General features: G+C 39.6%; 1 protein-coding gene across 1 annotated transcript in view; it reads left to right on the plus strand.

Moving 5' to 3' along the window:
* ZCCHC7 (zinc finger, CCHC domain containing 7) overlaps positions 1-14422 on the plus strand; it is a 280851-nt gene extending 266429 nt beyond the window's left edge. The window contains exons 7-9 of the mRNA XM_006863121.1: positions 5180-5275; positions 10674-10791; positions 14010-14422. Coding sequence (XP_006863183.1) covers positions 5180-5275; positions 10674-10791; positions 14010-14422 — 627 coding nt within the window. The remainder of the gene's footprint in view (positions 1-5179; positions 5276-10673; positions 10792-14009) is intronic.
* Positions 14423-26848: the final 12426 nt, after the last annotated feature.

Genomic DNA, 26848 nt, shown 5'->3' on the forward strand with positions numbered 1-26848 from the left:
TGAGTCAGTTCCAACTCATAGCAACCATGTATGACCGTTCATGGGGTTCCAGGAACAGCTGGCAGGTTTGAACCGCTGACCTTACAGTTAGCAGCCTCGTGCTTATCCTAAAGTGCCACACCAGAAGTTAATGTTGTTGTTGTTATGTGCTGTGGAGTCGGTTCTGACTCATAATGACCCTGTACAGGGTTTCCAAGGCTGTAAATCTTTACAGGAACAGAAAGCCTCATCTTTCTCCCATGGAACAGCTGTTTAGTTTCAAACTGCTGGCCGTAAGATTAGCAGCCCAATTTGTAACCACTACGCTACCAGAGTTCCTTTAGAGTCTATATAAAAGAAAGGACTCAAGTAGAGAATGGGAGGTCAGGGGCACTGGGGGTGGGAACGAGAGGCAGTCCTTGAGTTGTGTAATCCTAAGGGGAAGCCAGAAGGGCTCTGTGGGGAAGTCCTCTATGGTATCCATACCAATCAAGTCAGTTCCAATGACTGGCTATCCCCATTAATTTGGTTCTCACCACTACTGCTGGTCATTACTTCCTGCTTTTTCTTGTCCTTTTGCATAAGGTTATGGAATCTCTTATTCCCATGGATTTAACATAGTGAGCATACTTTTTTTTTTTTCATCAGTGGATCTGGAATTCTTACATCAAAGATGAACTGTGTCTTAACATACTTACACATAGGAATGTAGAAAAACATTAATATTTTCGGAGAGCATTTATTATTTGGGGGAGTGAAGTATTTGTATTTTAATAAAAGAGCCCAAAAAATCCTTAATGGCACAATGGGTTAAGGATTGGACCCCAAAGGAAGAAAAATGTAGACAGTCTGCTTCGGTGCCTGAGAGGCCTGAGCAATTCTGGTCTGTCCTGTGAGGTTCTGGCTGTGGGATTGGCTCAGTGGCAGTGGATAGTTCCCGAGCACCTCTCATTAGCTTCAAAGGCTTCGTTTGCTTCCCAAGTTACCTAAAATAAATCCATGCTCTTCACTTTGATTTATAAAACTCCTAAGTGATCTGGCCCCTGCCCACCTCTAGGACCTCCTCTGCTCCCCCTTTTACTTCACCCGCTACACTTACAGGTTCACAATTATGTTTCCATTGTCCAGATACAACAGTCTCATTCCCGAGTTAGAGCTTTTGTACTAGCTGTTTCTCTGCCTAATGCCTGTGGTTCTGATTCTCCCCAATCATTCCATGCCTGGTTTTTTCTTGTTAGACAAAATGACCTTCCCCATTGAGGGTTTCCCCAGGAGTTAAATTTAAGTCACCACCAGTGACTCTCATTCCCATCACTCTGTTTTAATTATCTGCATACCATTCATCACTGTGTGATATTTTTCATATGTGTGTGTGTGTGGTCGGTTTTGTCTGTTATCTGTCTTCCACTCTGTGAATAAGGAATTTTGTCTTGCTCACTTCTGAATTGCTTGATCCTAGGACAAGAAGCCCTAGTACATAATGGTCACCTATTGGACTGCTAACTGCAAGGACAGCAATTTGAATCCACCAGCCATTCCAAGCAGATGAGGCTTTCTGCTCCAGTAAAGATTTACAGCCTTGGAAACCCTGTATGCATGGTCACTATGAGTCGGAACTGACTTTTTGGCACACCACCACCAGGACAAAGTGTAGCATATAATGGTGGTGGTCGTGGTGATAGTCATGCACCTTGAAGTTGGTTCTGACAGTGACCCTGTATAGGGTTTCAGAGGCTGTAAGTCTTTATAGGAGCAGAAAGCCTCACCTTTTGCCCATGGAGCGAGCAGCTGGTAGATTCCACCTGCTGGCTTTGAGGTTAGCAGCTCACTCCATAACTCACTGCACTACCAGAGCTCCTTCTGGTATATATTGTTGTTGTTGTTGTTATGTGCCATAGAGTTGATTCCGACTCATAGAGACCCTGTACAGGGTTTCTTAGGCTGTAAATCTTTACGGAAGCAGAAAGCCTCATCTCTCTCCCACAGAACAGCTGGTAGTTTTAAACGGCATATAATAGGCTCTTAAATAAATTAAAGAAAAAATGCATACATGCCATGTGCCCAACATTTGGGAAGGCCGCCTTGGATTTGTATTCTGCTCTGCTTGCTCTATAGCTTTCTCCCATACATGAGCTAGTTTCTTGAAAGTTATCTGTGTTATATTCTTCGGCATCCTCTTTCTATAAACTCATTACTCTCCAGTTTGTGCTTCTACCTGTCAAATTCAACTGCGCATGACAATTTTCCTTCTGATTTTGGAGTCCAGTAGAATTTTTGTAGTCTTGATCTTATTTGACCCCTCAGTAAATTTTGATGGCTAATAACTTTAAATGTTATCTCTTCTGCCTTTATTTCATGACACTGTTAGTCTTGGTTTTACTTCTCCCTCATATGCTCATATTTGCAATTTTATATCACTTCTTCAGATAATATAGTTATCTCTTCAGGTGGAAAAATCATTTCTGCCTCACAATTTCATGTCTTCCCCATGCTCCACTACCTGAACAAATTTGTAAACCACAGCAGTGACTGATGCAGGCTTATGTGTATGCAACCTGTTTAAAACTGTGTTTAATGATACTTAGTTTGTCTTAATTATGAGCCTCCTCTTTTAGTGAAGTGCATAAAATATAGTTGTGTTTGTTATTAAATTCCCATTGATAATAGGTGAAGTCATCAAATCCATTGCATGTAGCATTTATGCTCATTTCTACTGGAAAAGATCTTTCAAGTTACTATTTTCCTCCCATTTTCCATTTTAGGAAATAGGAGCTGAGACTTATTATTAAGAAGAAGTGAATTTAAAATTTTGAAGTTGTTTTACAATCTTTAGATTATTTTTTTATGTCAACAAAATAAAAACAAGCCACCTACTTGCCATGTTAAACAACAACAGCAAAATTGGTGGACAGACCAGCACTGTATGTTATAGGACCCCAAAGAAGAACTTAAGCACCATATTTTTATGCTAATAATGCATGTTATACATTTTTGCCAACTGCTCCCTCCCCCAAAGTATTTGCGTCATAAGCTTGCTATGCTAGGGTTTTTTTTTTTTTAATAGCAACATGTTTAATTTTGATAATGTACTTATGGAAATACCTTGGGAGAGGGTATGGTTGGCAAAAACAACAACAACAACTTAAGCCTCACATTATTGAATAAAAGTAAGGTAAACTTACCCATATTTATTTCCATCCTTATCTCTTTCCTACCAGTCCTCCAAACAAAGAAAACAGAATTAGGAATTCGGCTTCCTTAGAGATCTGGCTCTATTCATCATCTTCATTCTCACCTGTGTTCAAATTCTCCCTCTCTACTAGAACTGCCCTACGTGGTCTCTCATTCTGGAAACACACTCCATCAACCCCCTCCTAGGTTGTTGTTGTCAAGTGCCATCAAGTCACTTCCAATCCATGATGACCCTGTATAGGGTTTCCAAGGAGCAGCTGGTGAGCTTGAACCGCCAACCTTGTGGTTCACGCCAATTTTGCTGTCCAGTGCATTAACCCACAGCACTGTACCAGGACTCCCTCCTAGTTTTTCTGCCCCTTTTCATCTATGCTTCTAAAAATAATCTATTTATAGCTTTTAACATTTTTATTGTAAATTATAATATACATACTGAGAAGTATATAAAGAATGTGTGTCTAGTTTAACAAATTATTCACATAAAATCCACCCAAGTAACCAATACCAGGTTCAAGGAAAAAGAAAATTGCAGTCACCTCAAAACCCCCTGTGTCTCACTTTCCCACTGGAAGTAACCATCCCGCAGTTGGTATCCCAGCAGCTTTTGTGGATAATCATTTCGTTGACATCTCTTCACTCTTCAACCTAATGCCTTCTGTTTTTTTTATAGTACCAGTGATTTCAAAATTCTCTAAATAAGGTTATCTGTGAACAATTGGCACATCTAATGGATGTTTCTCAGTCCTGGTTTCACTGCTGTACATGACAATGTAGATCAGTTCATTTCCCTTGAAACTACTCTCTTGGAGTCTGTAACTGTATTCTCGAGCATCTTTGACATTTCCTCTCTCTGTGTTCGCTTCTTAAATGCTGCTGGGCCCACGCTCCACCCCACGCCACCCTTAACATTGGCTCCTGTTAGGCAGTGTTCTTCAGAGCAGGTATATTCCCAAAAGTCGCACCTTACATAGATTACCTACTGGATCTCTCCACCAAGATACTCACGATCCAAGACAGACTTCACCATCTTTCCTCCTCCTGCCTTTTCTAACACTTTGTTGGCACCATTACCCACCCATTGACCCAAGTTAGAAACCTGGAAAGCATCCTGGTTCCTCCTTACCCTCATTCCCACATCTTTCTAATGACCCTGTGAGACTCATTTGGTTTCCTGATGTATTTTTGAAACCAATTCTCTTATGTTAATCTTAGTTTAAGCCCTCATCTGGAGCTTCTTAATGACTTCGTTGGTCTTTCTCCCTCGTGGCTTCTAACCTTCTCCTACTACTCATATTTACCTTCCTTATAGCTACAAGCCAAAATATTTTTCAAAAGTACAGTTTCAGCTACTCGGCTTCTGCACTTAAAACCAAATGAATCCCAAGCTCCTTGATGTGACTTAACAGTCCCTCCATTCTTTTGCCCTGGTTTCTCCAGCTGTATCTCTCACTGCACCAGCTGTTTTATACTTGTCAGCCTGTATGCTCTCTTAGCTTCATGCATTGTCCCCACTGCCTTGGCTGCTCCATTTGACTTACACCTAATTCTTTGAGAGTAATTTTACATTTTACGCCTCCAGGGAAGCCTTCCTTGACCATCCCCCAACTGCATCCCATAGTGGATCCCTCTTAGCACTCCATTAATACGTGGTACATACTTGTACCACTGTGTTGACAGTGTTCCTAATTATCTATTATGTCTGTCATGTTCTCCAAGCCTATTTATTCTTCTCTGTCTGAGGTACCTAATACAGTATTGGGCACAAGGCCAGATGGAGAGAGGAAGGAAGAAGGATAAGAAAAGCATACATTGACTTTGTGTTCCAAAACATTGTTATGCTACGTGCATTAAACTCAGAATCCTCTGAATATGCGCTCTCCTCTCTAACCTCTAAAATGCACTATTTCTAAGGAATTCCTTACCTAAAAAGAGCTATTTTGGAAATAATGTAGTTTTACTTTTCGTCTAACACTTCATAAACTCAAACTCAAAAATGTTCACATTGCAGATCACACCAGGACCACCTAAAAAGCCGAAGACCCCGTCCAAACAGTCAGCCTTAGTATATTGCTACAACTGCGCACAGAAAGGCCACTATGGACACGTAAGTTTGATGGTCATTTGAGCATAAAGTGTTTCATGGTTCAGGAGCTATTGCTGAAAGCTGCGCTTGAAAAGAATGTAGCTCTGAATGCTTACTGTTTTATAAACGAGCACTCTCTCTGAGGTAAGACATAGTGTACTTCTCCCACCACTGCCTGATTAGTGTTCTGTCAGAACACATTTCTTCTCATTTTCAATGTTAATAAACAGGTTAGGCTGGCACAAAGACATCTCATGATAGATAGTGATCAACAAAATGGAAGTAGTTCTCACAAGTATTTGTAACTCTTATTTTGCCACAACCCAATTGTGATTTTAGATTTTCTACATAGTTCTCCAATACGCCCAGTTTTTTCTGCTACTGTGTTGAATTCAGTCTTCATCACTCACTTGTGAAAATACTAGTGCATCATCAACTTGCCCTGCCCACCGCAAAGCCAGATTTCCCTATCCATTGGCATACTCCCTAACCCCAGCTGGAAAAGTCAGACTGAGTGTGTTCTAGATGGTGTGGTGTCAAAGCACAAAAAACTTCATGCTATGAGGTGAGGGTGAGTTCCCTAGCCAGTTGCCACATTCGGTGTGAAACACCAGGGCCTCATTCAGGCACAGTGCAGCAGGAATAGGCTACAAAGTATATATCCTGAGACTCTGCAAGCAGCGGAGGAAAGGCAGAGGCACAAAAGATAGAAAAAGATCCAAACTTTTGGGGCCCCAAAAGGCAGCCTTGTCTGGAACTCATCCCATTAATGGGAGAAGTCAAGGAAATCCTGTGGAAATCCGATGGGCTTCTAACAGCCTAGACACCAGGGTAACCAAATATGACAGGAGGTGGAAGGTATTCAGAGGCTTGGGAGTTCTGGAAATCAGTAGTAGTTGTTGTTAAGTGCTGTCAAGTCTGTTCTGACTCATAGCAAGCCTATAGAGGCATTCCAAGGAGCAACTGGTGGGCTGGAACCACTGATCTTATGATTAACAGTCCAGTGCTTATCCTACAGCACCACACCAGGGCTCTGGAAATAGGTAGAGGTAAAAACAATAAATGGGGTAGTAAGTATCTCAGGTCAGTCAGTCCATTCTGACTATGTTACAGACCCTGGGATTGGAGCACTAGTGTACTGGTGGTGGTGGTGTGCCATGGAGTTGGTTCTGACTCATATGACCCTGTATAGTGTTTCTAAGGCTGCAAGTTTTTACGGGAGCGGAAGGTCTCTTCTGTCTCCCGTGGAGCAGCTGGTGGAATTGAACTGATGACCTTGCAGTTAGCAGTCCAGTGCTTATCATACAGCACCACACCAGAAGTGTAAGGAAAGACAGAAAGGCTTAGGAAAGGGTCCTATAGCAAGCAAGCCCTTGATAGACTCCATCCACAGGTCAAGTTTATCTTCCAGATTTGTGCAACTAGATCGCAGGAGTTCAGAGGGAGAGAGGTTTGAAAGCTAGAGTAAGGATCTGATCCTCACTTCTAATCTTTGCTCTGCTACTGACTTAATCATGTGATTTGAACAACCCACTTTATCTCTGGTCCTCAGTTTCTTTATCTCCAAAGCAGAGCTGGACAGGGTGACCTCTACTACCTCACTGTCTTAGCACTGGCATACGGATGCTGTATCCAGTGGGATCAAGTCCATCCCATGGTGGCACAGTTGGAGGGATCCTAGAATATACTTGTTTTACTTCTACAGAGCTCACATTGAAAATTTAATTAGAAACTATTTCTTTTACTAATTGTCATCTTTAGATCATCTACTGCTCTGTGTATTCCTCCTCTCTGCCAACATTTAGACGGTATGGTGATCACATGCCTTTTAGGGAGCATATTCAGATAAACAAGGAGTCCTGGTAGTGCAGTGGGTTAAGCATTGGGCTGTTAACCGAAAGTTTGGGGGGTTAAAACTCACCAGACGCTGTGTGGGAGGATGATGCAATATGCTTCCATAAATCTTTACAGCCTCGCAAATCCTGTGGAGCAGCTCTACCCTGTCCTGTTGGGTCACTGTGAACTGGAATCAACTAGAAAGAAATGAGGGCTTTTTGCCTTATTTTCAAAATGTGTATTCACTTTAGTAGTCCATTGACAAATTGCATAAATGTACAGTTTTTTATTTGCTTACCTCTTTAAAACAAAGGTATATAATTTTAGCACTTTGTTCAATTAAAGAAAAACAATTCTAGGTGGACACATGCTGCTTATAGTTGTGTCCTGTTAATGTTCATAGGAGATTTTTTTTTTTAATTTGGAATTTTCCCCCTGAAATCTAGATTTAGATCAGTTTGACTGTACAATTAAGCAAATTTCGCAGCTTCAGCACCGCTATAGATGAAGAACTTTAGACTGGCCACACTAATAAAGAAGGTCAGTGGTGTGGCTAATCCAGAATAGTAGATAAACTATATAGCCAACTATCAATTGTCTGTGCTGATGGAGGGGACCAATGATGTGAATAATCAAAATATAATTTACATTTAGCTTTAGAAAACGTGTCTAGTACTACTGTGTAGCTTTGTCTAGGAACATCATTCTACACCATACAGGAATCAGAATTCTTAGGTGGTCAAAGATATCTGAGAACTCTTCCCTTTCAGTTTTACAAATTCAGCTCTACAGATGTTATCATTGAATAGCTTTGTCATGTGAAAGATACTCTACGAATGAATGAACGTGACACAGTTTGTAGCCTTTCCCTAATTCCATTCACTGTCTAACTGGGGAGGCAGAGACCATCACGAGCAGCTCCATTAAAGCAGACAGTGTCAGGAAGTGGTGGTTGGAGAGAGGGTTGAAAGGATGGATGTGTAGGGAGCTGAGGAGGGTTCAAACATCTTGTACCTATTGGATATATGTATAAAGATCTCTAGGACCTTTTTGTAATCATAGTTAGAATCCACATCTGTCATTGGGCTCCTCTTTTCCTAAAAACTTGGGCTACCAGAGATAGCAGTTTATAATAACAGTTCTTTATGTTACCATATAGTTTTGCTATCCAGGATCCAAAAAAGCCCAAAGAGATCCAGAATGTCACAACAGAGTAACTTAAAGATAGTTGTCATTGTTGTATGTGCCATCGAGTTGGTTCTAACTTACAGCTGCCCTGTATAGGGTTTCTGAGGCTGTAATTCTTTGCGAAAGCAGAAAGCCTCATCTTTCCTGCAGGGCAGCTGGTGGACTCAAACCACTGACCTTGTGCTTCCCAGTCCAGCACAAAGAAAGAAATAAAGAGCAAAATTACTGAAATATAAAACAAAATTAATAGGATCAACAAAACCAAAAGTTGGTTCTTTGAAAATACTTTTCTTTCAAAAGAAATAAAATAGACTTCTGAAAAATGACTTAAGAAACAGGAAAGGCACAAATAAACAGTGAGTGAAAACCAGTGTCCTTTTTAATTGTAAGAGAAGACTTCATAAACTTCATGAAACTATAAAGTTCACCGTGAAATCTGAAAATGTAGATAAAATAACAAAGGTTCTGGAAAAATATAAATTAATCACACTGACTCAAGAAGAATAAATCTGCATGAAATAATGACCATGAAAGAAATTGAATCAGTAATCCACCCGAGCACCACCCCCATTTGAATCTGTCAGACACCCATGTATTTTATAGGCAAGTTTTACCAAACCTTTATTTAGAAACAAGTAACCTAAGGAAATGCTAGCGAATTTATTTTGTGATGCTATTATAATCTGAAGCAATGTCAAGTCTGAAAACTGCAAATTTATGCTGTTATTTATTGGAATATGCACTAGATGTTGTTGTTGTTGCTTAGCGCTGTCGAGTCGATTCTGACTAATAGCGATGCTATGCAGGGTTTTCAAGAAGCAGCTGGTGGATTTCAACCTTCGACTTTGTGGTTCGCAGCCCGGTGCTGATCCTACACTGCCACACCAGAAGTCAGTTTACTAGTTGTAGGAGTTTGAATACATGTAAGAATAACTGCCACCAATTTTGAGACTATGTGTGGGACAACTTATGCAAGGGAAGGAAATGAATGGGACATGACAAGGAGAATTACATAGAAGCTTTCAGTTGTATCAGTAAGGGTTTTCATTCTGGAGGAAAAAAGCTAAAGTAAATTAAGGTAAAATGTTATGGTTTGATAAAGCTGAATGGTGAGTAGAGCTTTTCATTACTTTATTTTCTATACTTCAGTGTCTACTTGGAATCATATATAATTTCCTTAACTCTATAAGTCTAATAATTTACTGTTCATAAGTATAGAGTTGCTAGCTTGGTCAGAAATCTTAGAAATGTCAGTCAGTCCAGTATATAATGCCAGAGTTATATGAGGAATCAGCTCAATTCTTTGTGGGTATGTCACATGCTTCCTTCCAAAGACACATTCTCATTTTTCTTCAATGCCTAGCTGAGAAATATGGAATATTTATAAATGTTAAGCAAGAAGATAGAAATAGGAATGCTCTAAAGGGAAGTGTCCCTCAAAGAAAAGACGGTGTTTGGTTTCAGATACACTGATATCCAAATGGATTGTGTTCCAGATTATGGTAAACAAAAGGCTGCTCTGTGAAGAGCTGTTCAGGGCCCAACATGTGGATTTGGGGACTAACAGCCATGGGAAGGCCAGAGTCTTGAGAGTGGAGTGTTGTCCTAAGGAATGAGTGAGAATAGTGATTGAAAACTGGGAAAGGGAGCAAAGAGAAGAGGGATCTTTTGGGACCTGTCAAAATCTACTAGGACCATTTTAAAGCTAGGCATAACCCACTTTCCACCATTAAACTCACTCTCACTGAGCAGTATGTGCTGAGTTAAAATGAGCTGCTAAATCACTATGGAGAGGGAAAAGAGCAAGAACTTGAGGATCTACACCCATGCTTAGGGGATGAGAAGAAGAAAAGGAGAAAGTACTTGTTGGAAGGCTGTTAGAGAAGAAAGACAAGCAAAGGACTAATACTAACACAAAGCCGAATAAAATGTACCCTATTTGAGCCCTGGTGTGGTGCTGTAGGATAAGCACTAGACTTCAAGGTCAATTTGAACCACAAGGTGGTAGTTCAAACCCTCCAGCCGCTCCTCAGAGACACTATACAGGGTCGCTATGAGTCGGAACCAACTTGATGGCACTTAACGACAACAATGAAGCTATGCTGCAAGTATTGTTGGGACCCGCCCCTGAAAGCTGGTAATAGTTAAAGAAGTAAGGGAAGAAAATCTCAGCCTGAAAGAATAACGTATAATGTGGATGGATGTGCGGGGGTTGGGAGTGGGGGGCGAGGGGCAGAGCCCTCCTCCCAGCTTCCCAGCAAGGTCCACAACCTGCATGCCAGTGTAAGGTATCAGTGGTCTGGATTCATCTCATCTGTAAGTAAAATCCAGAATCTTGCAAAAAGGTTGAACAGTATAACATCTTGAACATCATAATTTCAAATACAATTTGCAGGAATGTACAGAAAGACGAATGTTTAATCAAACATTTCCAACATCTCCGTTCATCAACTACTATGATGACAAATACGAAATTCAGGCGAGAGAACAGAGAATAAAACGAAAAGCAAAAGGTATGTTATTAGACTTCTTGTTAAAGTATACAATACAGGTTTCCCCCACTGTCTGAAAGTAGAGTGTTCCTGTGAAAACTTTTATAAGTTGAAATGGTGTAAAGCAAAGAAGCAATTACCATTAATTTGTGTGGGGACATTTTTAGAGCGTTCCCAGACCCCCAAAACAGCCTGCCAGATCATGCCAAATAACAAAACCTAAAAAAAAATGACAGTAGTATCAGAAATGATTTGATAAATTCATAGTCTATATAAAGTTTTCTGTTGTTATGTGCCGTAGAGTCGGTTCCGACTCATAGCAACCCTGTACAGGGTGTCCGCAGCTGTAAATCTTTATGGGAGCAGAAAGCCTCATCTTTCTCCCGCGGAACAGCTGGTAGTTTCGAACTGCTGACCGTGAGATTAGCAGCCCAATTCATAACCACTACGCTATATAATAAAGTTGTTGTTGTTGTTGTTAAGTGCTGTTGAGTCGATTCAGACCCATAGCGACCCTCTATAGGGTTTCCGAGGAGCAGCTGGTGAGCTTGAACCGCTGACTTTGCAGTTCAAACTGCTGTGCAGTCTGGCGCATTAATCCATAGCGCCAAGACCCCATATATATACAGTGTAATTCCCAGCGAAAGCGCTTGGTGGCGCCACTTTTGCTACTAGGGTGCGTGCTGTGCCTCTAACAGCTCGATGGAAAACGAAACAAACACTCAGCGCTAGTTTCACCTTTTGCCTTTTTCCCATAAGAAATCCTCTTCGGATTTCTTTCAGTTAGCTAAAATATGTACTAATGTAGGTTTTTCAGAAAAGTGAACATTCCTAAAGCGGGGGAAATAACTGTAGTTCTTAAATTTCCTTGTTCGCATTGGCTTTGCCTGTTCGGGAGTCATGAGTTGGCATGAAAAATGTTTTCAATAATTATCAGGAAACTGGAACTTTTCTTATTTATATTCAGAAGTCAAGCAACCATTTCATACAGCCTGTGTCTTAATCTACTAACAATGAAGTTTTCTCACATAATACGCACTCTAGATTGAAAATGCCCCCTAAAACGCTGTTGTTAACCGTATTTGTTCATATGCAGAGTTTTTAAAGGCCTCTTTGTGGTTTTTCTTTTTAACAGACTACTGTTATAAACAGAACTCCAAGTCCACTGTTACCTTCTGTGGCTTGTTTATTTACGGTGGTGCGGCGCTGTAGGATCAGCACTGGACTTCAAACCAGAAGTTTGACAGTTCAAACCCACCAACCGTGTCTCAGAAACCCTTTACAGGGTCTCCGTGAGTAAGAATCAGTTCAGTGGTGCTTAACCACAACAATAACATAAATTTTAGAGTCCTGTGCAATACTGTAGGATAAGCATTGGACTGCTAACCCCAAGATCAGCAGTTAAAACCACCAGTCGCTCCTCAGAAGTCCTATACAGGGTCTCTATGAGTCGGCACTGACTTAACAACATGAATTTATTTCTCACAAAATGTTAGCATTTAAGTCCATTTTCAGGACCTTCTTTCTCTCCATAAACTTCAAAATGGTTTTCCAAGTTGCCCGTCTTGCTTTCAGGACAGAGTCTTTCAGTTCTCCTAATTATTTTCTGACTCTTCCTGTTTTTGTTATTTTCTGGACTCTGTCTGAGTTTGGGTTTTTTTCAAAATGAAGGTGCTAATTCTTTATAAATTAGAAGAACAATTTCTTAACTCCTACATATTTTACATATATTTTGATATAAAATGCATCTCAACCATATAGAGAGAAATTATGATATGTAAAAATAATGATTATTGTTATTGTTTTGTGCCGTGGAGTCGGTTCTGACTCATAGCGACCCTGTACAGGGTTTCTGAGGCTGTAAATCTTTACGGGAGCAGAAAGCCTCATCTTTCTCCCACGGAGCAGCTGGTAGTTTCAAACTGCTGACTCTGAGGTTAGCAGCCCGATTCGTAACCACTATGCTACCAGAGCGCCTTAAAAATAATATTAGGAAACTAAATTAGAAAAAGGTTTATTTATTCATTTTTTTAAATTCTTTTTCTGTATTTGTCAAGCTTTCTATACTGAGTGTAACTTTTATGAACAGAGGAAAACAGCTTGTTTCCTTTTTTAACTCATTATATGAACATAGAAGTTACAGACAGTCATTGTATGAACAACTCTGTAGTACATATACACTGTGAGGTGCACTAGGACCCAGTTAAGCTTTTTTATACTAAGACTATAAGTATCCTGGTTGGTAAAGTGAAGGGTCAGCAAAAAAGAGGAAGACCCCCAATGAGATGGAATGACACAGTGGTAACAATAGTGTTGTCAGCTGTAGCAATGATTGTGAGGTTGGCACAGGACCAGGCAGTATTTCATTCTGTCCCTATGAGTCAGTACCAACTCTACAGCACCTAACAACATAAGTATTTAGTATTTATTTTCACTTTCTATATTAGTATTCATTTGTTACCCCCTAAAGATACTACTTTGCACTTTGTCCAACTTCTCATTGGTTATGCCTTTAATCGTTCAAGGTTATGTTGCCGTGATCATTTTTGTCCTTCACTGTAACCTCATCTCTCACTACCCCTATCGAATCATAACCATCAGGTAAATACAAGCAAATGAGCTTGCTTCTAGCAAATGAGATAAGTCCTGATAAAATAGAACATCTATCCTGCCTTAGATCCTAAAATCCCTAAGATATGGTTGCCTGCACACACATGCCTTCGCCAAACCAGTGATCTCTACTCTGGAGAAATAATCTCCTGACCAGTTAGGCATCATGTATAAGTGCCATGGTACAGACTTTATCTTCAAAGGGTAATGGAGGTGTCATATGAGACTGTCAGTAGCCTCACCGATGGCCCTTTTATACATCTTGCTTTACCTTATCTTCAGGGGCTGTTCCTTTATCACTAAGAGAACTCAAGTTGGTTGGACATGACTTTTTTTCACAAAGCTGATTACTGCTCTCACTAGTCCTCAAGTCCTCGTTTCCATTGTTTAACCTGGTTAAACTGTATGAATAGAAAAACTAACTAGCAATGCGTGTCTGGGTGTTTCCCATTTATAGTAATCAGGAACATTGAATGACAACCATTCAACATTTGAGTGGGTGATGTTTACCTTAGTAAGTGCTCTTGTGAATGTTATATTATCACAGTATTAATGTCTGACCGGCTTATGAAAGCACTGCATGGGTTGGCCAACTGCTGAATATGCAAAAACTACTTTATATTTTCCAGAACTCCAGAAAAATAGAGGTTTCCCAAGGCAGTACAAGAGACCTCACATGGAAGCCGCAGATAAGAAATCTCACCACGCTACGAAAAAGAGCCCTGGCTCGTGGAGAAACAGCAGCTGTCCACAAGAAAAGAAAGAAACCCGAAAAGAGATGAGGTGCAGTCGAGATCGCAAGAAGCCCAGGAAGGCCGATAGGTTTCGTGAAGTGGACGAGGATTTCCCCAGGGGCCCAAAGCTCCCCCAGAAGCCTCACGGGTCTACTTTTCACCACTCATCACATCACCACAGGACACAAGAAGAAAAGCTGCCCAAAGAGGGCAAGTGGGACAGGCGTAAGAGAAAGGAGAGAGGCCTGCAAGATGATGCCAATGACAATTTGTTTCTGATTAAGCAGAGGAAAAAAAAAAAAATCTAAACCGAAATCATTTCTGATTCGGCTTTCCAATAATCATGTCTTTTCATATCTACAACACTCTGGTAACATTTTTATTATCTGTTATTAACTAGAGTGGGATTTGGGGGTTTATTTTTTTAAATGTTCGCCATACTACATAAAGTTGTTTAATGAAGACCATGGAGATCTCGGTTCCCTGTATCCAGCAGGTTGTCCGGTAAGAAAACAGAAGGGTAAACTCAGACATCCCCTGTTCCAGTATGTCATTCTTACTCAAAATCTTGGGAATATAAAGAACGAATCTTTTCAAGAAAACATTTTTGGAAAGAGTTTGAAAAAAAATAATAAAAGCTCATCTAATGAAATGCATCTGCAGTATGGCTGTGAAAATTAAACCCTTGAGGGAAGAGAACACAGTACAAAAATGCATCAATCCTTTGTAGTATTACTTTTCTTTTCTTTTTTCTTTTTTATAATGTTAGAAAGGGTAATAGCATTAGTTAATCTAAATCCAGCTTTTCTTCTGAAGCAGGTGTCAGAATCTTCCTTGGGTCAAGAGTCACAGGCTGACTGTGAAAATGAAGGTGATAAATTGGAGGTCTGAGGAGTCGGGGAGTTGGGGTAAAGCGGAACCCAGGTTGGGAGTCCATCCCGTATGAAAGTCATGAAACAAATGTCCTGAAACAAGTGAAAAAGCGTCACCAAAATTTTTAACATAATCAGTAAAACTGTTTTTGCTATTTTATAGTCACACTTCAAGAAAACTGTCACTCAGATGCATAGAGATGAGTACTGCCCAGCTTCAAACAAGCAAACAACAAAACCCACTTCATTTTCATGGTTTTTTTAACTACCACAGAGCTATACAGAATTTTTTATGCTTGTGAATCTTTTGTGCACACCAAAGCTTAATGTTAGAATACAAAAAATAAAATGTCTGAAATAAGTAAATGTGTCTTTTGAAAGTGAGTTTGGATGACATGGCAAAGGATATAATTGGGTTAAAGAAGTGACTATAGTTAGAAACAGAGCACAGTGGCTTCGTATGATAAGCCCGGGATCGCAAACCACAAGGTCCGAGGTCTGTGCCTGCCAGCTGCTCCACGGGAGAAAGATGGATTTTCTGCTTCCACAAAGCCTTGGAAACGCTATACAGGGTCGCTGTGAGACAGAACTAACTCGATGGCATTTAACAACAAAAACAGTTACACAATCACCGCAAGCGAGGGTTAAAATGCCCTCGTTGCCCAAGCTCAAGCGCTCTGCCAGAATGAAGTATAATGAATCAGGTAAATAGGACAACTGTGTAATGTTGGGTTCTTACATGTGTGTTTTACTCTGAAAAGTAAACAAACTGCTGAATGTCTGATAGAATGAGCTCTCCTATCTCTCTTGGAAGGAAGAGGGAAAAATTTCAAGTGAATTGTAGGCCCATACACTCACCACTCTCCCTGTTGCTTAGCATTCAGCTACGTGTACGGTCCCATAAGCTAGAATTGTTGGTACATCAGCTAGAATTGTTATATTCTATGGTAAGCAGCCTAACTCTTTTTAACACCCTGGTAGAAGTAACAGCCATGAAACACTTGATAGAAGTTGTAAGCCCTGAAATAATTGGCATTGTTGCTGGGTAGCACCTGGGACAGTCGTGGCTTTTCGGTGATGTGGTGTAGCCTTCTCATCGGTCAGGGCAAGCATGACATTGCCATTTCATACACAAAAGATCAGGGGATGCAGAAGAGCACATGCACACCAATGCTGCATGATTCTCAAGCAGCTTGCGGTTTTGTGGTTTGTTTTTTTTTCCTATTTGTTTCTCCCCTTTTCCTTTTTACCCCAAAAACATTTTTCATTGTTGTTTTATTATTGTTAGAACTGTGTTTTATTCTGGGCTATTATTTACCCTCCAGTGTATACAGAGGGAAGTCCAGAGACCCGAGCAGCCTGTGCTCCTTTCTTCTTCATGTCCCTCAGCCTCCTGGCTCCTCCACCTAGTGTCCAAGTCAGGCCAGTCAGTTCATCAGTTTATTGACACTCTAACTCTTGCCGTGCACTATTGGGGGATCAAAAGTATAGATTCAACAATTGATCAAGTAAGACTTTATTTTATTTTTTAAGGTTTTTATTGTGGATTGAGTGAGAAGTTTACAGGGCAGATCATCAGTTTTGCATTCAACAAATCATACACCTTGTTTCATTATAATGATTATAATCCCCTCCATATACCATCAGCTAACAGTATTTCTCTCTATTCACTTTAACTCTTTTTTTTTTTTTAACACTCAGGCATATACAATAATTTATACCACCAAAGGGCACATCTGCAAGTCTGCCTCCTGGCCACCACTTCCCATAAATCTAGAGTCCTTAGCTGCTCCCTCTCTCCATGTCTTCATCTCTGCCTCCATCTCTGGTATCGCTGCTTCTCTGGATAAGGTCTTGCATTCCACTTGTGCTCTTCTCCCTTGATGGTCCTAGGGTCAAGTAAGACTTTAAGGAGATACATATGATTGAGAAAAGTATTCTTGTCTAAAACCATCCTAATGTGTATAGTGGCTGAGCTAGGAAGACTGTACATCTTTGTCTCTGGCTTCCCTTGAACTAGAGCAGCCCAGTGGCTCTTTTCCTGGCTTCTGCTGCTTCTGCTGCCCTTCCTAGGCTAGAGTGCAGAGAAGCAGCCCTCCTGGTCTCCTGAGCTTCCTCAGGGACCATGGGATTCACGGTACCTATTAGCTCTCTTTTTTAAATGTTACTTTAGTAGTACATACTCATTTTAGGAGAGTAAGGTTCAAAGAACCACATAAAAATCATACGGAATTCTACTACCCAAAGATGCAGTTAAAAATTCTTAGTGTCTAGTCTCCCAATCTTTTGTCTGTGTTGTTGTTTAGTGCTATGGAATCGGTTCCGACTCATAGCAACCCTTTATAGGGTTTCTGAGGTTGTAAATCTTTATGGGAGCAGAAAGCCTCATCTTTCTCCCGTGGAACAGCTGGTAGTTTCGAACTGCTGACTGTGAGATTAGCAGCCCAATTCGTAACCACTATGCTACCAGAGGTCCTTCTTTTGTCTATACAGATATACATATATATAAACATATTTTGGAGTCTTGGTGTGGTGCTGCAGGATAATGCACTGGACCGCAAGGTCAATGGTTCAGATCCACCAGTCTCTCCTCAGAAACCCTAGACAGGGTTGCTATGAGTCGGAACAAACTAACAACAACAAACATTTTCACCTTCTGTTTTATAACCTGTTTTTTCACTTACTACAGTGACTCGGTATATTCCATTTTCTTTTGATGCTTTCTGCATCATTCAATATTTTGCCCATTGTTGTCGTTAAATGCTGTAGAGTCAATTCTGACTCCTAGTAGCAGGGTGCAAGATCAACATACAAAACTCGGTTTATTTCTTTTACAATAATAAAGAAAACGCTCATAAGATCAGGAAAACAAAAGACCTATACAAGAGAACAAAAAAAAAAATACTACTGCAAGAAACGTACAAAAATGGAAGGAAGGATATACCATGCTCAGTAGTGTAGCGGTTACAAATCGGGCTGCGAGCCACAACGTCGACAGTTCAAAACTACCAGGTGTTCTACGGGAGAAAGATGAGGCTTTCTGCTCCCGTAAAGATTTATAACCTCGGAAACTCTGGGCAGGGTTGCTATGAGTCGGAACTGACTCCACGGCACATAACCACCTCCACCACCATGCTCATGATGAGGAAGACAACATTGTGACAATGTCAGCACTACCCAAAGCCATCTGTAGTGCAATCCCAATTCAGATTTCAACATCATTTTTAAAGATATGGGAAAAATAACCACTAACTTTATATGGAAAGGAAAGATACCTAAGACAAGCAAACCATTACCAAAAAAAGAACAAAGTAGTAGCCCTCTCATGTCCGATCTCAAAACCTACTATACAATCACAATAGTTAAAACAGCCTGGTGTTGATTTACTAAATGTAAAACTGACGATCTATTCTGTAAACCTTAATTCATAATAAAAAGTTCAAAACACAAAACAAAGCAAAAATCAGTCTGGTACTGGTAAAATGAAAGGCACATATGTCAATAGAACAGAATTGAGAACCCGGAAGTAAATCCATCCTCAGTTGATGTATGACAAAGGGCCAAAATGCATTAAATGGAGATGAGATTGTCTCTTCAAAAAATAGTGCTGGGAAAACTGGAAATCCATTAGCAGAGGAATTAAACATATCTCACACCATACACAAAAATGAACTCATCGTAGATTAAAGACTTAAATGTAAAACCTAGAACTATAAATGCCATCAGAGAAAAAATAAGGACAAATTCAGAGCTCTCATACATGGCATAAATGCACTCTGAACCATAACTGAAAATACACAAACAGCAGAAGGCAAAATAGATGACTGGGACCTCCTTAACATTAGACCTTTATGCACGTCAAAAGATTTCACCAATGTTTGATGATGTATGGAGGGGACTGTGATCATTCAATGAAACAAAATACAATAGGATGAATGTAAAACTGATGTTCTCCCATGTAAATCCACATAATTCACAATGTTATTGTTGTGAAGTGCCATCAAGTAGGTTCCGACCCATAGCGACCCTGTATAGGGTTTCCAAGGAGAAGCTGGTGAGCTTGAACCACTGACCTTGCAGTTCAAACGCCTTTGCAGTCTGGCGCATTAATCCACAGCGCCACATAAAAACTTATAAAAAAAATAAAAATAAAAAAAAGATTTCACCCAAAGAGTAAAAAGAGAACCTACAGACCTGGGGGAAATATTTGGTGGTGACATTTCAGATAAGGGACTACGGTCTAAAATTTATAGAATACTTCAACAATCCAATTTAAAAATGGACAGGGGACATGAACAGACCAAAGACATTCAGGTAGCCAACAAGCATATGAAGAAATGCTCATAATCATTAGCAATTAGAAAGCTGCAAATCAAATCAGCAATAAGATACTATCTTATGCCAGCATTAATAGCAAAGTCCAAAAACCAGAAAAGAACAAATGTTAGTGAGGGTGTGGAGAGAGTAGGGCCCTCCAACCACTGCAGTGGTTCAACCACTGTGGAAAACAGCGTGGCACTTTCTCAAAAGGTTGGAATAGAAACACTCTATGACCCAGGAATCCCACTACTCAAGAAATAAAAGCCGTGACATGAATGGATATATATACCCCCATGTTCATTTTAGCACTGTTCACTATAGCAAAGGAGACAATGTAAATGCCCATCAACAGAAAAATGGTTCAACAAGCTTTGGTACATAATTGCAATGGAATACTATGCAACGTTGAAGAATAACGAATCTGTGAAACACCTCATAATATGGATGTAACCGGAAGACATTATGCTGAGTAAAATTAGTCAATCACTAAGGAACAAATATTGTATGAGACTGCTACTATAAAAACTCAAGAAAAGGTTTTCATGCTAAAAGAAACATTCTTTGATAGTTATCAGGAGTGGGAGGGATAACACAGAAATATTCACTGGCTAGAGGATTGTTGTTGCTATGTGCCATCAAGTCGGTTCTGACTCACAGTGACCCTGTATATGGTTTCTGAGGAGTGGCTGGTGAGCTTGAACCACTGACCTTGCAGTTCAAACCAGCCTTGCAATTCAGCACATTAACCCACAGTGCCACACCCAAGTTAACTTGGATGATGGAGAAGGCAATATACAAGAAGAGGGAGGTTGGCAGAAGAAAGGTGAAGGTGGGGATACAATGGGTGGAATGCAAGAGTTAAAGGGAATAGAAGTAAATACTGTTAGCTGAGGTACATGGAGACGATTGCAGTCATTGAGGGGAAACAAAGTGTATGCTTTACTGAATGAAACACTGATGATCTACTTTGTAATCTTTCCCACAATTCACAAAAAAGATTTTGGGGTTTCTCTTACAGTTTTTTGGTTTTGTTTTTTTAAAGAAGATAGAAAGAATACAAAATGTTACTGTATCCAAAATAATTGGTCAGCATTCAACCATTTCAGGAGATGACAAATGATCAAGAACTGGTACTGAAGGAAGAAGTCCAAACTGCACTGTAGGCATTGGCAATAAACAAGACTCCAGGAATTAACAGAATACAAATCAAAATCTTTTAAGGAATCAGTGCATCACTGGATGTGCTCACTTGTCTATGCCTAGGAATTTGGAAGACAGTTACTAGGCAACAGATAGGAAGAATCTATATTCATTCCCATTCCAAAGAAAGGTGATCCAACAGAATACAGAAATTATCAAACAATGTCTTTAATATCACACTCAAGTAAAATTTTACTGAAGATCATTCAAAAACAGTTGCTGCAGTACCTTGACAGTGAGCTGCCAGAAATTCAAAGCAGATTCAGAAGAGAATGTGAAAGGGGGATATCATTACTGATATCAGATGGATCTTGGTTGAAAGCAGAGAATATCAGAAAGATGTTTATTTGTGTTTCATTGACTATGCAAAGGCATTCGATTGTATGGATTGTAACAAACTATGATAACATTGCAAATAACAGGAATTCTGGAACACTTAATTGTGCTCATGCAGGACCTGTACAAAGAATGAGAGACAGTCGTTCCAAGAGAACAAGGGTATACTGTGTGATTTAAAATTGGGAAAGATGTGCAATGTGATTGTATATTTTCACATCCTTATTCAAGTTTGCTGGGCAAATAATCTGAGAAATTGGACTATCCGAAGAAGAATGCAGCATCAGGATTAGAGAAGGACTCATTAACAATCTGTGGTGTGCAGATGGCACAACCTTGCTTGCTAGAAACAGGACTCAAAATACTGATGAAAATCACAAGGGCCCTCAGTATGGATTACACTTCAACATAAAGAAATAAAAACACAACTAGACCAATAAGTGACATCATGACAAAAGATTGCCATTGTCGAGTATACCATTCGACATGGATCCACAATCAACGCCCATGGAATCAACAGTCAGGAAATCAAATGACATATTGCATTGAGCAAATCTACTTCAAAAGATATCCTTAAAGTGTTAAAAAGCTAAGATGTTACTTTGAAAACTGAAGTGTGCCTAACCCAAACCATGGTATTTTCAATTGCCTCATATAAATGTGAAAACTGGACAAGGAATAGGAAAGACTGAAGAAGAATTGATGCCTCTGAAGTATGGTGTTGGCAAAGAACATTAAATATACCATGGACTGCCAGAAAAACAAACCTGTCTTGGAGGAAGTACAATCAGAATGTTCCGTAGAAGCCAAGATGGAAGACTTCGTCTCATATTCTTTGGACCTATTATCAGCAAGGATTCGTCCCTGGAGAAGGACATGATGCTTGGTAGAGGGTCCACAAAAAAAGAGGAATACCCTTAATGAGATGGATTGTCATAGTGGCTCCAACAATGGGCTCAAATATACAAATGATTGTGAGGATGGCAAGGATCAGGCAGTGTTTCACTGTGTTGATCATAGAATCACTGTGAGTCAGTCAAGTGACTTGACAGCACTTAACAAATACAACAGTGTTAGTGTTTTTTAACTTTTTATTATGTATTGAAGGAGTCCTGTAACATAATGGATTATGAACTGGCTGCTAACCACAAGATCAGAAGTTCTAACCTACCAGCCTTTCCGTGGGAGAAAGATGACACTTCCTGCTCCCATAAAGATTTATAGCCTCGGAAACCCTATACAGGATCACTGTGAGTAGGAACCGACTTGGAAGCACACAACAACCATTAAATTAAGTGAAGATTTACAGAGCAGATCATCAGTTTTACATTCAGCACATATATATATACTTTGCTTCATTAAAATTATTGCAATTCCCTCGATGTACCAATAGTTAACAGTATTTATCTCTGCTCACTTTAGCTATTGCATTCCTCCCTGTATCTCCCACCACCTTCATCTTTTCTGTGCTAACCTCCCCCTTGTTGTATATTGCCTGCCCTCTCACCCATGTTAACATGTGTCTACTCTCTAGCCCATGAATGACTTCCCCTTCCCACTGCCGCTATAACCATCTTTGACTGTTTCTTTTATTAAGAAAACCTTTTTGTAACTTTTTACAACAGTGGTCTCATGCAGTATTTGTCCTTTGGTGATTAACTAATTTCACTCAGCACAATGTCTTCCAGGTTCATCCATGTTATAAGGTGTTTCACAGATTCACTGTTATTCTTCAACATTACATAGTAATTCATTGTGTTATGTACCAAAGTGTATATAACCATTCTTCTGTTGATGGGCATTTAGTCTGTCTTTATCTTTTTGATGTGTCTCTTGTAGACAGCATATTGAAGGATCCTATTATCTCTTCTCAATCTCTTGACTGGTGCATTTAATCCATTTACATTCAGTATAATTATCGATAGAGTCCTATTGTGGCACTGCAGGATAATGTGCTGGACCGAAAGGTCAGTTTGAACCGCAAGGTCAGTGGCTCAAACTCACTAGCTGCTCCTCAGAAACCCTAGTCAGGGTCGCTATGGGTTGGAACCAACTCCACAGCACATAACAACAATAACAACAATAATTATCTATGTTGTTGTTGTTGTTTAGTGCCGTCGAGTCGGTTCTGACCCATAGCGACCCTGTACAGGGTTTCCGAGGGTGTAAATCTTTACGGGAGTAGAAAGCCTGATCTTTCTCCCGCGGAAGAGCTGGTAGTTTCGAACCACTGACCTTAAGGTTCGCAGCCCAATTCGTAACCACTACGCTACCAGAGCTCACTATAGGTATGAATTAATTGCTGCCATTTTGCTGTGTATATTTTTGTGGTGCTGCTGGTTTATTTGTTCCATTTAATTTTATTCACTGAGTTAATTTTGTGAGTTCTCATCTTATTTTCTTCATTTCTGTTGTATTAATGTTAACTAAATCTTTATTGTTTTCCTCTTTTTTTATTTTAATGTGCCAGTATATTAATTTTCTTTAAGGTTACCCTGTAGTTTTTTTGTTTTTGTTTTTTCCCTATTTAAGTCTGTTTTATTGTGAAATCTACTTGACTTCCTAGCCATTTGGAAATTCTGTATCTACACTGTTCCCTTTTCCCTTTTCTTTCTTTTTTTTTTTTTTAGTTGACTTCATTATTAATTGGTGTCTCTCGTTCCCTATTTTCAATCTTGTAGATTTGTTTTATTTTAAATATTTCTATATATGGATTGATTTCTGGGTGGTGGTAGCATGTATGGTAATCTCAGGTTTCTGTCTGGTTCTCAGGTCAAAGAACACTCTAGTATTTTTTGTAAAGTTGGTCTGGTCATTACAAATCCTTTTAATTTCTGTTTATCAGGGAATGGTCTAATTTTGCCATTGTATTTGAGGGACAGCTTTGCTGGGTATATGATTTGGGGGTGACAATTTTTTTTCTTTCAGAGTTTTGAATATGTCATCCCATTGACTTCTTGCGGTTTCTGCTGAGAGATCATACTTTAGTCTTATTGATTCACCTTTGTAGGTAATTTTTGTATTTCTTGATTTGTTCTCGGGATTCTTTCCTTGTCTTTGGTTTGAGAAAGTTGGATTATAATATGTCTTGGTGATTTTCTTTTGGGATCACTCCTGTTTGGGGTTCATTCAGCTTCTTGTGTGCTTATCTTCACATCTGTCATGATGTTAGGAAAGTCTTCCAGCAACTCTTCAGAGATAAGAAAGTGTATTGGTATTGCAGAAACATAGTGGTAGCTTGTGGAAATAAAACTGTATTTTTTTCTTATTCCCCTCACTCCCCTGGTGACCAGAGGTGAAGCCAGCCCTGACCCATGTATACCCCTACAGAAGCTCTTGCTTTCTGTGTGTTGGAATCACAAGGAGGTGAGCACCTCAGCCCCATTAAAGGAGTGGGGAGCTCTCCACACTTACCCTGTTCAGAAAGGCACTGCTCCAGTCTACAGAGTTGGCCCTGGCCAACCCTGGACTAGCCCTCATTAGAAGAAACAGTTGAACAGACTCATGGAGGTGGGGCGGAGGGGGAGGGAAGAAAGATCTATGGCAGCTGGTCAGGCATGGCTTGACCATTTGAACTTTTAACAGCAACTCTGAAGGCAAGTGGGTGGTAGGCGGTGTAAAGGCTTACTACTTATTGGCAGAGAAAAAGGTGTAAAAATTTTCCTTAAGCTTGATGACCAGAGATGTGGCTGGACCCCACCTGCATACGCTCTCAGGCACTTGGAATCAGGTGTAGCCAGCTCCACACCTACATAGCTGGTCTGGCCAGCCTTGAACTAGTAAAACCTCTTACCGCCAACTGCCCTCTGGGATAGAGATATCCTGATACCCCAGGTGCTTTTGGGTGTGTGCAAACTACTTCCAGATTGGGTGCCCATAACAGACAACACTTAGCCCTACAGGAACTCCACCTAGGATTGAGAGTGTTACTATTTCATCATTTACCCTCCCACTGCTTGAGGTCTTTGCCTAGCAGGAGACCCCAGGATTTTCTCCTCTCTGAGTATGTCACCTGTCCTGGTTTTTCCTTTTCATTCTTTTTGTTTGTCTATGTGTTCTTTCTCTTTTTCCTTTAGTTTTCTTCCTATCATTTCTTTCTCCACTTTCATCTTTTTCTTCTGCTTCTCTTTTCTAACAACAGCACAATACACATTCTTTTCCAGTGCGCATGGAACATTCTCCAGAATAGACCATGTGTTAGGCTACAAAACAAACCTCCATAAATTTACAAACATCAAAATACTACAAAGCATCTTCTCAGACCACAGTGCTATCAAATTAGAAATCAACAATAGGAAGTCCAAGGAAATAAAGTCAAATACATGGAAACTGAATAACAGCCTGCTGAAAAGCGACTGGGTAGTAGAAGAAATAAAGTATGAATTCACAAAGTTCCTAGAAAAATTGAGAACAAAAACACAACATACTATAATCTTTGGGACATGGCAAAAGCAATGCTGAGAGGACAGTTTATTGCAATAAATGCACACAACCAAAAATGAGAAAGAACCCAAATCAACACAGTAACACAACATCTCCAACAACTAGAAACAGACCAGCAAAATAAACTTACAGTCAACAGAAGAAAGAAAATAATAAAGATTAGAGCAGAAATAAATGAGATTGAAAACAGAAAAACTACAGAAAGAAACAACAGGACAAGAAGCTGGTTCTTTGAATTAATAAAATCAACAAACTATTGGCAAATCTAACAGAAGAAAAGAGGGAGATACACAAATAACATGCATATGAAGTCATCTGGGTGATGTCACAACAGAACCAATAGAAATAAAAAGGACAATAACGGAATATTATGAAGAGTTGTACTCCAATAAATTTGAAAACTTAGAGGAGATGGATACATTTTTACAAAAGCACGAACTACCTAAACTTACACAAAATGAAGTAGAAAACTTCAACAGACCTATAACAAAGTAAGAAATTGACCAGGTCATCAAAAAACTCCCAATCAAAACAAGTCCAGGTCCAGATGGCTTCACTGGTGAGTTCTACCAAACATTCATGGAAGAGCTGTAACCAATTCTACTCAAATTATTCCAGAATATAGAAGAGGATGGAAAACTCCCTGATACATTCTATGAAGCAAGCATAACCCTCATACCAAAACCAAAGAAGGACAACACTAAGAAAGAAAATTACAGACCAGTATCCCTCATGAACATAGATGCAAAAATTCTCAACAAAATTCTAGCCAACAGAATCCAACAACACATCAATACATCACAATCAAGTGGGATTCATACCAGGGATGCAAGGATACTTCAACATCAGAAAAACAATGTAATACACTACATAAATAAGAAAAAGGAAAAGAACCATATGCTTATATCAATTGATGCAGAGAAGGCATTTGACAAAATCCAACATCCATTCCTGTTAAAAACACTCAACAGAGTAGGAATTGAAGGGAAATTCCTCAACATAATTAAGAGCATATATACAAAACCAACAGCTAACATCACTCTTAATGGAGAGAAACTGAAAGCCTTCCCCTTGCAAATAAGTACCAGACAAGGATGCTCTTTATCACCACTCATATTCAATATTGTTTTGGAAGTCTTAGCCAGAGCTATAAGACAAGATAGAGAAATTAAAGGCATCCAAATTGGCAAAGAGGAAGTAAAAGTCTTTCTATTTGCAGATGATATGATCCTATACATAGAAACCCCCAAAGACTCAGCAAAAATCTACTGGAACTCATTGGAAAATTCAGCAAAGTGGCAGGGTACACGATAAACATACATAAATCAGTTGGATTCCTCTATACTAATAATGACAACACTGAAAAGGAAATTACCATTTAAATAGGATGAAATATTTAAGAATAAATGTAACTAGAGAAACAACCTATACAAAGAAAACTACAGAACACTACTACAAGAAACCAAAAGAGACTTACAAAAATGGAAGAATATACCATGCTCCTGAATAGGAAGACTTAACATTGTGAAAATGTCAATACTGCCCAAATGCAATCCCAATCCA

This window comes from Chrysochloris asiatica, unplaced genomic scaffold, assembly GCF_000296735.1.
Source record: "Chrysochloris asiatica unplaced genomic scaffold, ChrAsi1.0 scaffold00053, whole genome shotgun sequence".
NCBI classification, from domain to species: domain Eukaryota; kingdom Metazoa; phylum Chordata; class Mammalia; order Afrosoricida; family Chrysochloridae; genus Chrysochloris; species Chrysochloris asiatica.